This window comes from Schistocerca nitens, chromosome 5 (genome assembly GCF_023898315.1).
Source record: "Schistocerca nitens isolate TAMUIC-IGC-003100 chromosome 5, iqSchNite1.1, whole genome shotgun sequence".
NCBI lineage: Eukaryota > Metazoa > Arthropoda > Insecta > Orthoptera > Acrididae > Schistocerca > Schistocerca nitens.
In genome coordinates, this window is record NC_064618.1 from 17,684,287 (window position 1) to 17,699,921 (window position 15,635).

The following is a 15,635-nucleotide window of genomic DNA, read 5'->3' on the forward strand; positions in this document are numbered from 1 at the left end:
CGAATTTAGGTTTTCAAATGACTCTATAAATCATTTAAACTTAATCTTGGATGGCCCTATGACAAAATAACAACTGAATTTGTTCCTCATTTTTGTCCATCTGAACCAGTACTCGTGTCTTTTATTACCTCTCCTGCAGCCATGAAAGTTTGGTAAAAGATCACTTCAGAATTGATTGAAAGGTATGATTTTTTGTACATTTTTATGCTATCCACGATTTATTTGATCAGCACACTTTCATAACATGAACAATTTTATTGCCACTTTATTTTTCAACTATGTTTACATGTTAGAATTGTAAGTTTGAAAATAGTGTTACACGCAACAACACTTCTGATAAAAGAACACAAGGTCTTTAACAATTTGATCTATTGCTGTGATCAATCCAAATATTCTTATCCTTTCTATTTTGTGCTGTGCATTATGTACAAAATTCCATCAGAAACTGTAACTGTTTATCCCTTCATGCCCAAGTGCATTTGACCACAATAGGAACTGGGCCTCTCTTCCATCTGACACCATTCCACAATCAGACAATACACACATCATTCAGTCAGGAAGAACACAAGATGCAGACCAACATTAAAACAGGCCTGATATGTAAATGTTACATGTTTCACAATGTCATAAATGTTCATTCTTTTTGCTTCTTTAGTGAATTATTTTCTTTTCGTACATACACATGGAATAACACTGGGTATTCACAGTTTTCACCACATGGAGGAAGTTGCAGTGTAGGAATACAGTTCGCACTTCCCAGTGTCAGTAACAACATCATTAGAAGTTCATACTGTAGCTGCAACATGTGCCATACTTTTCAGTAGAACATATATAATTTCATTTTAGGAAAATCTAATAGTAAAACAGCTTTGACAAATTCATTTGTCTGGCACATTTTAGGCTCTAAGAATACTCTGTGAAACAATTACATGAGCCACAGAAAGAAAGTAGGTTCAAAATTCAGTCGTTCATCTCTTTTTAAGCCATTTTAAAAATATACGAATCACCAAATTCATACAAAACAAATACAACATGCACAATAAATGGACACATAGGCACACAGTCTACACATACCATTCTTTGACATCTTTAACATTCTGCTTTTTTGTGGGTTTGCCGGGTGCCACCTTGTCGAGCCCCGTTCCGTTCTTAATGCTCCCGTTCATGTGCTGAAGTGTGGGGTGTTGCACTTGCTGTGGATGGTGCAGGAGGCCCTGCTGTAGTTGTGGCTGGCCATTGCAGCCCAGGAGTCCGGTCCCCATGGCAACACCACTGCCACTCACACCGCCACTGCCACCACCTTGCACAGGTTGGGCACGGTAATTCTTACTCTCGTCCACTTTGTAAGACCCGTCTGCTCTGTTCTTGAATTTGAGAATGATCAGTATGAGCAGTATAATGGCTATCATAGCACCTGCAATTATGCCGATGACTAGAGCAGTATTCTCTGCAGCTTCAGAAGAAATCCGCACACGTGTCTTGTTACGACCCGGTGGAGGGCGAGGGGATGGAATCGGTGGCTCCCTCGGAGGCGGTGGTGGTGGTGGCGGTGGCAGCTCTGTTGTTGTCGTGGTGAACTGCGTGAACGGTCCGGGCGGCGAACCGTCGGGCATGTGGGAGCTGCCGCTTGTGTAGCTTCCCACACCTGCGGCATTGGCCGCCCCAGCACTGCTGCCAAATGTGTCTTCCAGTGTGCTGCTGGGTTCGGTCCATGCTGGTGCAGATTCTGAAGTGGCTGTCTCCGTGTCTGTTTCTGTCTCCAATGCAGGACCTTTAATGGAATAATAAATCTCATTACTTTTGAGTTGTTTGATGTTTATCTTCTTCTGCTACAGAAAACCAGTATGATGTTAAAACTACTCTGTCTTGTAATAGTAAATTTTGTGTTTTATTGGGAAACAGATAAGTGTGGGTTAGTAACACTATGCTAATCTGTGAAGTAACTGGTTCAGTCCAAGTTACTTATAGATGTTCCAGCACTCCAATATTCTGAAATAATGTGTCAAATACTTTAATAACATTCCTTAAAGCAGTAAATTAAACATTAAGGATTTCTGAAGTTGGAGATTCCTCATTATTTATTGTCTTACAAGTAATTTTCAGAACAGCTTTGTGCATTCACTGAAAATAATCAGCTGATTGAAACTATTTTGTTGTTGTAGAAGGACATGAAAATGTGTTTAAAGCTTTATTTCGCTTCCCTCTTTGTGCAAAGTGATTATTCTATTCAGATTGCAAGTGAACCATTGAGCAAAGTGGCACAGTCTGGGCTCGTATTTAAGAGGACAGTGCTCCAATTCCACATCTGACCATCCAGATTTGAGTTTCTGATGATTTCCCTAAATTGCTTAGGGCTAATGCCAGGGTAGTTCCTTTGAAAGGAAATGGATCATTTCCCTCCCCAATCCCATCTTATACTTCTGTCCATAAAGCCATCCAATCAGGTCTTCTGATGTCCTGTTATAAAAGTGAATTTCTAAAGGGGAAAGGAACATAAAAAAAGAGATTAATTCAGCAAGGGGAGGAGAGGTTCTGGCTTATAGTTACTGAACAGCATATTGTATGCCATTGCCCTAGGCTGAATTGGTTACCAGTCATCATTAAATCATCAAACAAAACCAGGACATTAGTGATTGTGCATTAGACATAAAATAAGCCTGGCTCCTTGTTCTTGATGATATCACCAGGTTATATGCAGATGCTGGAGTTCATGCTCTCCATTTCTTTTATAGTACTGACAGGCACATTCTTCTTCCGTTTTGCTTATAAGCTCTGTTTTTGACCACTGGTAGAGTGCTTTGACTTTTTATTTACATTCCTAATCAATGATGTTCCATTCCCTGAACTTTTCACATTCACAATACCATACAACTTAACACTGTTTGTCCATTACACTGATGTGAATTTAGTATAATCATCGTCAACAGGTCTGTCAGTTGTATTTATAGGGGACAAATGAAGTATACCCACTGAGCTGCAGGTAGGTGCAACGAAAAAACTGTTACACATTAAGGGGAGTTTGAATGTCCTATCCCAACAATATTAAATTTAGTGACCTGGCTTCCCTGTATTTCAGGAACCACTGTAGCCATTGACATTAAAACTTTGACAGTACATTAAACTGTATGTTCTGAGTCTACCGAACTACAGTAATTGAATTTCAGCCACTGCTTTCAGAAATACAATTTTTTAATTACATGGTTAAAATTTTGTGTATTTTATACACATTATCCTAAGTAATTTTAATTATACATAACATTATGTTCTTCTTTTAGTTCAGTAGGTGCAGGATATGTATGTTATTACTCCCTGGAAATTTGAATACTCTACTCGAAGTGGTTTCTGAGATTTAGGGAAAAATGCAACAGAAAATGTAAATTTTCAGGAACGGCTTCTAAAGTTTCAAAAGACTGTAACTCAATATATGCTTAATTTTTCAGTTTTAGTCACTTAGAAGCACCCTGCACAATACAGTATATCATACTCTTGATCTTTTTCCAAGTTTTTTCTTCTTTTAGGACTCATTACTTACCAACTATGATGCATACTCTGCTTTATCAATGCAAACCTTGTCTATCTATTCAAGTTCTCTGATGCAGTCTGCTCCAGGATTGATTCCCATATGCTGTAGCACTTTGACCCTACCAATGTTGCCAATATAAAAAGCAATAACAGCATCAATGACCCCCACTTTAGTGTATTCATTCCAACAAAAACACATTTTGGTAAGCGAGTCCATATAAGATCATTGAATGACTCATTGAGATTTTGAGTCTGCCCATGCAGACACTTTGTCAATAATTGAGGATTTGCCAGGTATCTGTAAATAGGTTTTATGATATCCATGACTGCAGCTGGGATGGAATGTTTATGCCTGGAAATTTGTGGTAAGGTCTAATGGGGCCAAACTGCTGAGGTCATCAGTCCCTAAGCTTATGCACTGCTTAAGCTAACTTAAACTAACTCATGGTAAGGACAACACACACACACACACACACACACGAGGGAGGACTCTGTGGGGGAGAGTGGGGGGAGTTGAGGGGTGGAATGGGGATAGGGTTTATAATTGGAGGAGTCGGACAGTTGGCAGAGGTCATCCACCAGCCCCACAGCATCCCAAAACAGTGTCTGGAAGCCTTGTCTTGCCACCAGGTAGTACCTACGTGCTCCACCAGATAGTGCGTCTTCCCTGTGCAGCTTTTGTTGAATGTGACAGGCAGAAATGCACAGAGATAGCAGTCATGTGTACATGAGGAGTGCTTACCTTTGTGTGTGTGTGTGTGTGTGTGTGTGTGTGTGTTTTATATTCTGAAGAAGGATTTTTATCTCATTATAAAATTTGCAATTTTCTGAATAAAATAGAGGGAAACATTCCACGTGGGAAAATTATAACTAAAAACAAAGATGATGTAACTTACCAAACGAAAGTGCTGGCATGTTGATAGACACACAAACAAACACAAACATACACACAAAATTCAAGCTTTCACAACCAACCAATGGTTGCTTCATCAGGAAAGAGGGAAGGAGAGGGAAAGACGACAGGATGTGGGTTTTAAGAGAGAGGGTAAGGAGTCATTCCAATCCCGCGAGCGGAAAGACTTACTTTACGGGGAAAAGAGGACAGGTATACACTCGCGCACAAACACACACATATCCATCCGCACAAGCAGACATGCTTGTGTCTGTGTATGTGCGGATGGATATGTGTGTGTGTGTGCGAGTGTATACCTGTCCTTTTTTCCTTTTTTCCCCCTAAGGTAAGTCTTTCCGCTCCTGGGATTGGAATGACTCCTTACCCTCTCCCTTAAAACCCACATCCTTTCGTCTTTCCCTCTCCTTCCCTCTTTCCTGATGAGGCAACAGTTTGTTGCGAAAGCTTGAATTTTGTGTGTATGTTTGTGTGTCTATCGACCTGCCAGCACTTTCGTTCGGTAAGTCACATCATCTTTGTTTTTAGATATATTTTTCCCACGTGGAATGTTTCCCTCTAATATATATATATATATATATATATATATATATATATATATATATATATATATATAAAGAAACATTCCACATGGGAAAGCTTGAAATTTTGAGTGTGTGTTTGTGTGTTTTTTTTTATTGTGTCCATCTACCAGCGCTTTCCCGTTTGGTAAGTCACAGAATCTTTGTCACTTATAAAGTCACTGTGATTCACAATTACAGTGGTGGAATCTTTGTCCACAGCCAGGATGACTGGGTCGGAATCTGTTTTTGAGGCTGTATATGATCTCCCTTCCTCTGCTGAAAGGTTGGTGTTTTCAGGATGGGACCTTGGGAAGGATGGGGAGGCCAAGTTGGAGGTAAGAAATTCCCAGAAGGTGACCAGGCTTAGTTAGGTGGGAGGGAGAGGAGGATCATGGTTGGGCAATGCTATGAACTGGGAGAGGTAGGATACAATGTTAGGATTAGGTTGGCTTTGGTTGGAGGGATTGGTGGCAAAGAGGTAATTGCAGGGATTGATAGAAGGAGAGTAAGGCTTTGACAAGTCCAGCATGGTTAAATTTGGGTGTGTGGCTAGAGGTGCAACCTTGGATAGAACTGAAACTTCTATGGGGCTCAAGTTTTTGGTGGAAAGGTTAACAACAGTATTCCAGCATTGTTCAAACTTTGGCTTTGGTTTTGGAGTGTTGGTAGAAAGTTTCTGGGGATGTGGCAAGTTGAGAAGTTCTGGTAGGCTGGGTCCAGGTGCTATGAAGGGTTGATGAGGAGAAACACTGGTTATGATAGGGGTTGGATAGTGGTGCCCAAAAGTGACAGTAAGATGTCAGCAGGTTGGGTAACTTCTGGAGGTGGTGTCTAGAAAGCTCTTCAAAGTGCTGGAGAGCATGTGCTCAGTTTCAGAGATATTATATATGTAGAAGGTATTACACAGCTGCAGTATCTTGCAGAGGAACAAAATTGGTTCTGGGATGCCTATGCCATGGAGATGCATTTTTGCAGTGCCAGTTCTGTGAGGGATGGATTTGCAGAATCTGAAAATGTGAAGGTCACTGCGAAAGGAGGAGCGGGATACAGAGAAAGGAATTTTTATTGTTATATCGTTGGAGGGGGGGGGAGGTGGGGGGAGGTGCCATTGCTTTGGAAGCATTTAACTGGCACAGAAAAATGGAGCAGGGGTAAATTGTGGCAGAATGGTATCTGGGAAATAACATAGGAAATGGGCAAATGAAGGCATTAGGTGGTTATGAGGGAAGCTGGATCACAAAAAGAAGTGTAAAAATATGTACAGACACAAAAAAATACATAAAAATCCCTCCCATACAGGCTAGCCATGTGGGGACGGTGTATCTGCAGTGACAAGAACTCCCTTGTCTAGTGTACTGAAGGTCTCACAAAGGACTTCAGACAGGCACTATCCCCCAGACATTGTCTGCAAATGATTCCCACACATCTCCTTTCCTCTCACCACTCCCAAGAATCACCTGCGCAAAGGACTGCTGCTTCACAGTCCAGACCATCTGGATCCTCCCTTCCACCACCAGCTTTCCTGAACTGCGCATATGGGAGTTATTCTTACAACACTTTCTCTGTTCCTGAAATTACCATGACCTCAACCTGTGGCAACCTACTGCCCCCACACCAACCATTCAACACCTTCTGCCCCTTTTGTCCTATCAGCCCCTCCCAATTCATGTCCCTTCAATCTCATTATATACCACTCTCTGCCAACATAGCCACTGGTCTTTTCCCCTTTCTGTGCTCCCCTCCTTTTCTGCTCTCCATTTCCCCTGCTGGTCTCTCCCTCACAGCCTCCTGATGCTCCGCCTGGCAGCTGTTGGCTGCTGTGTGTTGCTGCCATCTAGTCCCTACGCACCCTGCGAGACAGTGCTGACTTCTCTGCCCCCAAGCTGTATCATGCTAACCTTTGCCCTTCCTCACCCCACTCCGGACTGCTGCTTGTGTTCAACATGACATTTGGCCGGAGATAGTGGTCATTTGTGCATGAGGTGTGCTTGCTTGTGTGAACATGTGTGCATTTTTTATTATGAAGAAGGCTTTTGTCAATAGCTTTCTGAATAACGGTCTTTTCGTTGTGCCTATCTGCAACTCACCATGTCATATTTATGTTTATTGGCAGTCTAACCTTTCTTTATATTGTTGATCTGACCGTTTCACAATATTGTTGATATTCCAGTGTGGAATTCTCATTGTTTAAATTAAGTATACAGTAATTTTCTTCATAATGGATGTACATCATAGTCAAAAATTGTGTTATTTATTCATTTTTTTAGTAGTGTCACCAACTGTTTGAGTTTTCAGTTTAGCAGTGTTACTTCTATTTAATTGTGATGCACTATTTCAGTTTTCTTTTTCTTTCAGATCTGAAGCCTCAAGCGGATGATTCTTAGATATTTCCATATTGTGTCACAATTTTAACGAGTGTGAACATGATTTGTTCTATCACTGAAATTGTTTTACTGAAATGGTGCTCTTAGGTCAATATAGCACTAGTTCTTAGCTTTATTAATCTTTCCAGTTTAGCTGGCATTCCTGTTGTAGAGAGGATGCGATATAAACTGCTTTGTGCTCTGTCTATAAGGAACAGTTTGCAGCTTTTACATTTCCTCATGCTCTACACACTTTATTTCTATGCAACAAAAATGTAAACTAAGGAGCCTTTCATTGGAAATATTTTACTCTGTGTGTGATTGTAAAATACATTTTGAGAAAACTAAAATTTTCTGTCTAACTGGAACTCAGACTTGGAACTTGGGAATGTCGTTATCAATTGAGCTATACAGTCATAGCGTATGAACCACTCCACAACTATTTTGCCATTATTTCTCACCTTTTATTGTTCTGTATGGAACCGGAGACCTAGAAACGATGGCAAGGCTGCGTCCCCGCCGTAGCCCTCAGTGGTCCACAACCCCTCAACAGGCTACAGCAGTCCACTCACCCCACCGCTGCCCCACACCGAACCCAGGGTTATTGTGTGGTTGAACCCCCAGTGGACCCCCTGGAAATGTCTCACACCAGATGAGTGTAACCCTAATGTTTGCGTGGTAGAGTAATTATGGTGCACACATACGTGGAGAAAGTGTTCGTGCAGCAATCGCCGACATAGTGTAACTGAGGCAGAATAAGGGGAAACTGCCTTAAAAACCATCCACAGACTGGATGGCACAGTGGACCTCGACACTAATCCACTAGGCAGATTCGTGCCAGAGACCGGCATGCCTTCCCGCCCTGAAAGCAGTGCATTAGACTGCACGGCTAACCGGGAGGGTATTTCTCACCTTACTTTCAAATTCCTCATGCTCTTTCGCACACTAGCTGTGACAGAACTTCGGAGAGAAAATTGTAATGGAGACTGGCTTAGCCACAATCTATTTCAGAATGAATCTTTCACTTCGTAGCAGTGTGTTTGCTGTCACGAATCCTGTTGACGGACTAAGACTACGTACCAGATTGATACTTGAAATTTGAATCTTTACTTCCACAGGCAGTGCTTTTGCCAATTTAACTATCTGGGCACAATTCACAATCACCCTCATACTCTCAATCCACTTGTAGCTCTCACCCACTTTTTAAATGCTGCCAGATCTCCCCGGCACACCGGATAGACTAGCATCGCCAGAAGAAGGATGTTGTGGAGAATAGGTTAATCACAGGTGACAAAACAAGCTGCAGGATTTAAAGCTTGATACCGGTTACAAATTGTAGGATGTTGCTAAGTCATTCTCAGTTACGTTCTCTCTCCCCGGGACATTAGTCCAGCAGTCGGAGAGATTTTCGAGAGCAAACTCGTGACGGGGAGAGAAATACTAACATATGAAAGAGGGCAGTGAGGTCGTGAGTCATTTGTGCATAGCTCAGTTGGCAATGACATCATTTGCAAAAGTGAGGATCCGGGCTCGAGTTCGAGTCCAGCATAGCTTTGGACTGTCAGGAATCTCCAACAGCTTCAGCCTGTTAGGCATCTCCAACAGTAGTGTACACTTTGCTGCACAGTGAAGGAGGAACATTTTGTGTTGGCACTTGGGCTTTTGCTGAGAGAACATCAAACATAGATTATTAGTGAAATATCTCATTAATAGTTCTATAATCTGTTTGAATAATAATGTGCTATCATTGAAAATGGCAATCCTAAGATGTCGTGGACGATTTGAAATGTACACCGTCCGATCAAAAGTATCCAGACACCTATTAGTGGACACGAATATCGGGTGCATCCAGTCTCCACCGTATGACAGCTCGAACTCTGCCAGGGACATTTCAAACGACGTGTCTGAATGCACGTGGAGGAACGGAAGCCCATTTTGCCTCAAGAACTGAAACCGAAGAAGGTAGCAATCAGTGATATCGGGCACTGGGGTCCAGAGCGAAGTTGGCATTCTGAGTTACTGTAAAGACGTTCCCTCAGTTTTGGATGAAGAGTCTGGGCAGACCGGTCCATTTCAGGAGTGTTATTGCTCTAAACCATTGGTGCCGCTCTACGACAGGGTTCACTGTCATGCCGGTACGATCGATCGTCATCTCTGAACTGTTCCTCCACTGTGCACAGTACACAGTGCTGTAAAATGTGTTCAGATCTACATCTACATACATACTCCGCAATCCACCATATGGTGCTTGGCGGAGGGTACCTCGTACCACAACTAGCATCTTCTCTCCCTGTTCCACTCCCAAACAGAACGAGGGAAAAATGACTGCCTATATGCCTCTGTACGAGCCCTAATCTCTCTTATCTTATCTTTGTGGTCTTTCCACGAAATGTAAGTTGGCAGCAGTAAAATTGTACTGCAGTCAACCACAAATGCTGGTTCTCTAAATTTCGTCAGTAGCGATTCACGAAAAGAATGCCTCCTTTCCTCTAGAGACTCCCACCCGAGTTCCTGAAGCATTTCTGTAACGCTCACGTGATGATCAAACCTACCAGCAACAAATCTAGCAGCCCGCCTCTGAATTGCTTCTACATCCTCCCTCAATCTGACGTGATAGGGATCCCAAACGCTCGAGCAGTACTCAAGAATAGGTCATATTAGTGTTTTAAAAGCGGTCTCCTTTACAGATGAACCACATCTTCCCAAAATTCTACAAATGAACCGAAGATGACTATCCCCCTTCCCCACAACTGCCATTACATGCTTGTCCCACTTCATATCGCTCTGCAATGTCACGTTCAAATATTTAATCGACGTGACTGTGTCAAGCGCTACACTACTAATGGAGTATTCAAACATTACAGGATTCTTTTTCCTATTCATCTGCATTAATTTACATTTATCTATATTTAGAGGTAGCTGCCATTCTTTACACCAATCACCAATCACAAATCCTGTCCAAGTCATCTTGTATCCTCGTGCAGTCACTCAACAACGACACCTTCCTGTACACCACAGCATCATCAGCAAACAGCCACACATTGCTATCCACCCTATGATCATTTATGTAGATATAAAACAACAGCGGACCTAACACACTTCCCTGGGGCACTCCAGATGATACCCTTACCTCCGATGAACACTCACCATCGAGGACAACATACTGGGTTCTATTACTTAAGAAGTCTTCGAGCCACTCACATACTGGGGAACCAATCCCATATGCATGTACTTTAGTTAGGAGTCTGCAGTGGGGCCCCGAGTCAAATGCATTCCGGAAGTCAAGGAATATGGCATCCATCTGATACCTTTCATCCATGGTTCATAAGATATCATGTGAAAAAAGGGCGAGTTGTGTTTCGCAGGAGTGATGCTTTCTAAAGCTGTGCTGATGCATGGACAGCAACTTCTCTGTCTCAAGGAAATTCGTTATATTCGAACTGAGAATATGTTCGAGAATCCTGCAACAAACCGGTCTGTAATTTTGAGGATCCGTCCTTCTACCCTTCTTCTGTACATGCGTCACCTGCGCTTTTTTCCAGCCGCTCGGGACTTTATGTTGGGCAAGAGATTCGCGATAAATGCTAGCTAAGTAAGGAGCCAATGCAGTAGAGTACTCTCTGTAAAACCGAATTGGAATCCCATCAGGACCTGGCGATTTATTTATTTTCAACCCATTCAGCTACTTCACAACCCCAGGGATGTCAATCACTATGTCCTCCATATGGGAATCTGTACGAGACTCAAACAGCGGTATGTTTGTACGATCCTCCTGCATGAAAGATTTCTCAAATGCTAAATTTAAAATTTCAGCTTTCGTTTTGCTGTCTTCCGTTGCCAGGCCAGACTGATCAGTGAGTGACTGGATGGAAGCCTTCGACCCGCTTACCAATTTTACATAAGACCAGAATTTCCTTGGGTTTTCAGCAAGATCTTTTGCTAAGGTATGACGGTGATAGTGGTTGAATGCTTCGCGCATCGCTCTTTTTACAGCAGCACGAATCTCTACTAACTTTTGCCTGTCATCATTCTCCTGATCTTTCTTGTACCACGAGTGCAACTGCCTTTGCTTCCTGAGCATTCTCCGAATTGTGCTGTTAAACCACGGTGGGTCTTCTCCGTCCGTAACCCACTTTTTTGGCACGTACTTGTCCAATGCGTGATTTACAATGTGTTTAAAATTTGCCCATAATTCTTCCACGTCCATCGTACCGCAAGTAAATGAAGTCGATGGTAACAACTGCTTATCTGCTCTTTCTAGTAAGAATACTCTCCTAGCCTTCTTGACCGACTTTTTAACTTTTGTAACCATAGTCGTAATGACAACATCATGATCACTAATCCCTGTCTCAACACTGACACCGTGGATGAGGTCTGGTCTGTTCGTGGCTACCAGATCTGTAGATTTAGCTGCTCAATACAGTTTTTGGATAATGTGTTCAAAAGTAATTCACACGACGGCTTGTCTGTACCACCTGTAAATTAATCCATAGACATCCCAGTCTATACGAGGTAGGTTGAAGTCGCCTTCGACTAATATAGCATGGTCCGGGTACTTCTACGATACAGAACGTAGACTCCCTTTGAATGATTCTAGAACTGTCATGGCAGAACCTGGTGGCTGGTAATAACACCCCACAATTAACTTTATTTCCCCTAGCCCTGTTAAACATGTCCAGATAACTTCACAATCACACTCTACACGTCGACTGGTGAGTGTTCATCAGGACATCTCGCACTACTGCCTAGCCTAAAAAACCCCCATGTGCATGCCACAAGTACTCTGCTGCCCGAGTAGCTGCTTCCTTTGTGTAGTGCACCCCTGACCTATCTAGGGCCGTCCTACAATTCCCCACCCAATAGCGCAAGTCTAGAAATCTGCAGCCAAGACCGTCACAGAGTCGACGAAGCCTCTGCTTGAGACCCTCCACTCAGCTCCAAACCTAAGGACCCTGATCCACTCTGGGAACGATGCTGCAAATAGGGAGCTCTGCTTGCACCCCGCATGCGAGGCCAGCGGTCTTGACCAAATCTGCCAGCCGCCTGTACAAACTGAGGATCGCCTCAGAACCCAAGCAACAGGAATCATTGGTGCCGATGTGAGCAACTACTTGCAGACGACTGCGCCCCATAAGCTCGATAGCCGCAGGCAAGGCTGCCTCCACATCTCAGATGAGGCCCCCCGGCAGACAAACCGACTGAACGTTGGATTTCTTTCCAGCCGTGTATGCTATTTCCCTAATGGGCTCCATCACCCGCCTAACGTTGGAGATCACAATAACCAGCAAGCCTTTACCCTCGTGTGCCTGCTCGGGCCCTGCTGAAGGAGTGGCCACCTGCCCACTGACAGGATGAACGGGCGAGGCCAGCCTCCACATTGGCCCTCCGCCTCGAGCGACGCGAACGTGTTGCAGTCCGTCACTCACCCTGAGGTGAGGGTGGTCCCAACGCCCCGGGTACACTAGAAGGTGCCTCGGCGGCTGAGTCAGCAGATGCAGCAAGCGACACCTGGGGTGTCTCAAGTGATGCGCCAGACCCTCCGCCGTCGCTGCACCTCGAGGCAGCAGCCTGAAGGTGACTGACCGTGGCCAACAGCTCTCTCAGCTGCTCGCGAACCGCGGCCAGTTCCTCCTGCGCCCGCACACAGCACGCACACACCCTATCCATCATACTGTAAATATCTAACGATTCTGCGAATTTATACTCTACGGCTATCAATAAGCAATATTACTCCTCTCAAATATGAGAATATGCAGGGATTTTATGTAATTAAATATGCAAGCGCACAAACACTCGGAAAGCGAAATATGCGACTCGCTACTGCACTGCTGCTGCACTGATACTTCACCAGCGGCTGCTCAAGGATCCCTTCACATTTAACATTTTCTGAAGTGTAATAAGAGGACCACAGTGTACCCACACAAAACACTCCCATTCCTTAAGATCATTTCCTCTGTACCTCACTGCTAGCACTACACATAATGATTGGTAATGTTCTCCAGGCATTTGCCAAACCCATTCTCATTCACTGAATTGGCACGGGGTACATACTGATCCATTACTCTGCACCACTCATTTCCAGTCATTGGCATTGGAATAGCACCCCAGCATTGGATGTAATGGATGTTGGAGAGCCCTGGCAGTAGTGACAGTCTAAGGGAAAATAAGCTGAAGACACAAATTGAAGTTTGTGTTGGGGAGGGCATGCGAGTCAGATAGTTCTTACAGCAATATTGACCATTGTGCTTGTGGTGGTGTAATGTTTAGCATTTCTGCCTAGCGAGCAAGAAGACCCGGGTTCGAGTCCTGGCCACAGCACAAATTTTAATTCATTTCTTTTGCTTCGATCATTACCATAGATAAGGAAGATACTTGAATGTCTCAGGGTTTGATTTAATTATAAGATCTATAAAATGTTCCTGATGAATTTGTTACATATGTGATTGGTCAATGTTTGAAGTCACTGAGTTCTCCTGACTGACCCATTCCACTGTTGTTGCTTCTGTACTGACAACACAGCTCTTCCTGCCTCCTTTGATACTGACGGGTCTGCCTCCCGTGATATCTAATGGTCAGTTCCACATTAAATAGGGATGTCTGGATACTTTTAATTAGATATTGTGTATAAGATCAGATTGCTACTATCAAAATATATGGCAAAGTCCTCCATCACACACACAAACACAAACACACACACACACACACACACACACACACACACACACACACACACACACACACACCTACACCATTGTCAAAATGAAAATAATTTTCTGCCTATCTGTTCAGTTGCTCATCGCCTCTTCTATTTTGTGAGTATCGTATACATATGCTTCTTTTATCTTGTAGCCACTGTGGCATATTTAAATCTGTAAACTGCTAAAATAAGTCTCACATAAAAAACTTTAACCTTTTTTAGACTTCTCATATACAACAGTTGAGATGTATATTTGTGGATGTGCTGCCAAATTACTGTCACATTCTCCACATAATAATTTGATAACTACTTTAGTTGCCTTTTCCTGGTGCTGTAAAAAATGGATTAAATGTTCATTGCTGTCTCTTGTCTAACCAGACTGTGAGGTATTATAGTAAAGCTTGATTCTGTGTGTCCATCCTGAAGTGTATCACCTGCAGTGTGGTCTTCCAGTGCAAAGGAGGGAACTTTCTAGAGTTAGGTGCTACAGTCATGTCCTTAATGTGACCTATCTCATTGCGTGATGTCAGCTGACACTGACACTGGCTGGACGTTCAGGAAAGGATATTTCAATTTAACATCCCTTTGATAATCTTGGAGACAGAGGGTTTTAAATTTCAGCACACACCCAATAATACTTCACAATTAACCGGCAGGCAAATTGGAAAACTCATTAGAGATTTTTACTTGCAGCAGAAGAAGGCAATGTGTCCAATTGCCAATGTAGCATGTGAAAAGTGAAAGCAATAAATGTTTCTGGAGTTACAGAATGCTGCCGATCAATTCAGTTAGTCTTTGATGACATTAATTTGGTTCTTGTTGCACTGAAACTGTCAAGTAGCATTGGAAAAAAATTACAATTTAGCAAAAAGGAAGGATCAAAATGTTTTTCTTGTTTGGAGGTGATACATGACTTAAATAGCATTCTAAAATCAAACAATGGAAAATCCAGAATGGAGTGTAACAATATTATGAAAAGGAAAGTTTCCACTCACCATATAGTGGAGATGCTGAGTCACAGATAGGCACAACAAAAACACGGTCACAATGGTCACAAATAAGCTTTTGGCCAGTAAGGCTTTCATAAAAAATAGACGATACACACACACACACACACACACACACACACACGACTTGTCTCTGGCAACTGAAGCCACAGTGCGAGCAGGGTGTGCCCACTGGGTGGGTATAAGGAGGAGGCTCGGGTGGGGCTGGGGAGTGATAATAGGGCAGGGGTGGGAAACAGAGTGAATTGCTGCTGGGGAGCGTGCTGGGACAAGGAGGAGAGAGGCTAGGGCAGCTATGTGCAGTCGGGAGGTTAGACGGATGGCAGGGGAGAGGTGGGGAGGGGGTGGAAGTAACGGGAAAGGAGAGAAGTAAAAAGACTGGGTGCAATGGTGGAATGAGGGCTGTGAAGTGCTTGAATGGGAACGGAGAAGGGGCTGGATGGGTGAAAACAATGACTAACAAAGGTTGAGGCTATGGGAATGTAGGTTACATTGCAGGGAAAGTTCCCAACTGCACAATTCAGAAACACTGGTGTTGGTGGGAAGGATCCAGATGGCACAAGCTGTGAATCA

General features: G+C 43.2%; 1 protein-coding gene across 4 annotated transcripts in view; it reads right to left on the bottom strand.

The window, feature by feature from the left end:
• Positions 1-247: 247 nt before the first annotated feature.
• The window catches only part of LOC126260117 (neurexin-1a), a 2,420,624-nt gene continuing 2,405,236 nt past the window's right edge, over positions 248-15,635 (bottom strand). For all 4 annotated transcript variants that reach the window (XM_049957356.1, XM_049957358.1, XM_049957357.1 and 1 more), the window contains one exon: positions 248-1,771. In XM_049957356.1, coding sequence (XP_049813313.1) covers positions 1,065-1,771 — 707 coding nt within the window. In that variant the 3' untranslated portion in view covers positions 248-1,064. The remainder of the gene's footprint in view (positions 1,772-15,635) is intronic.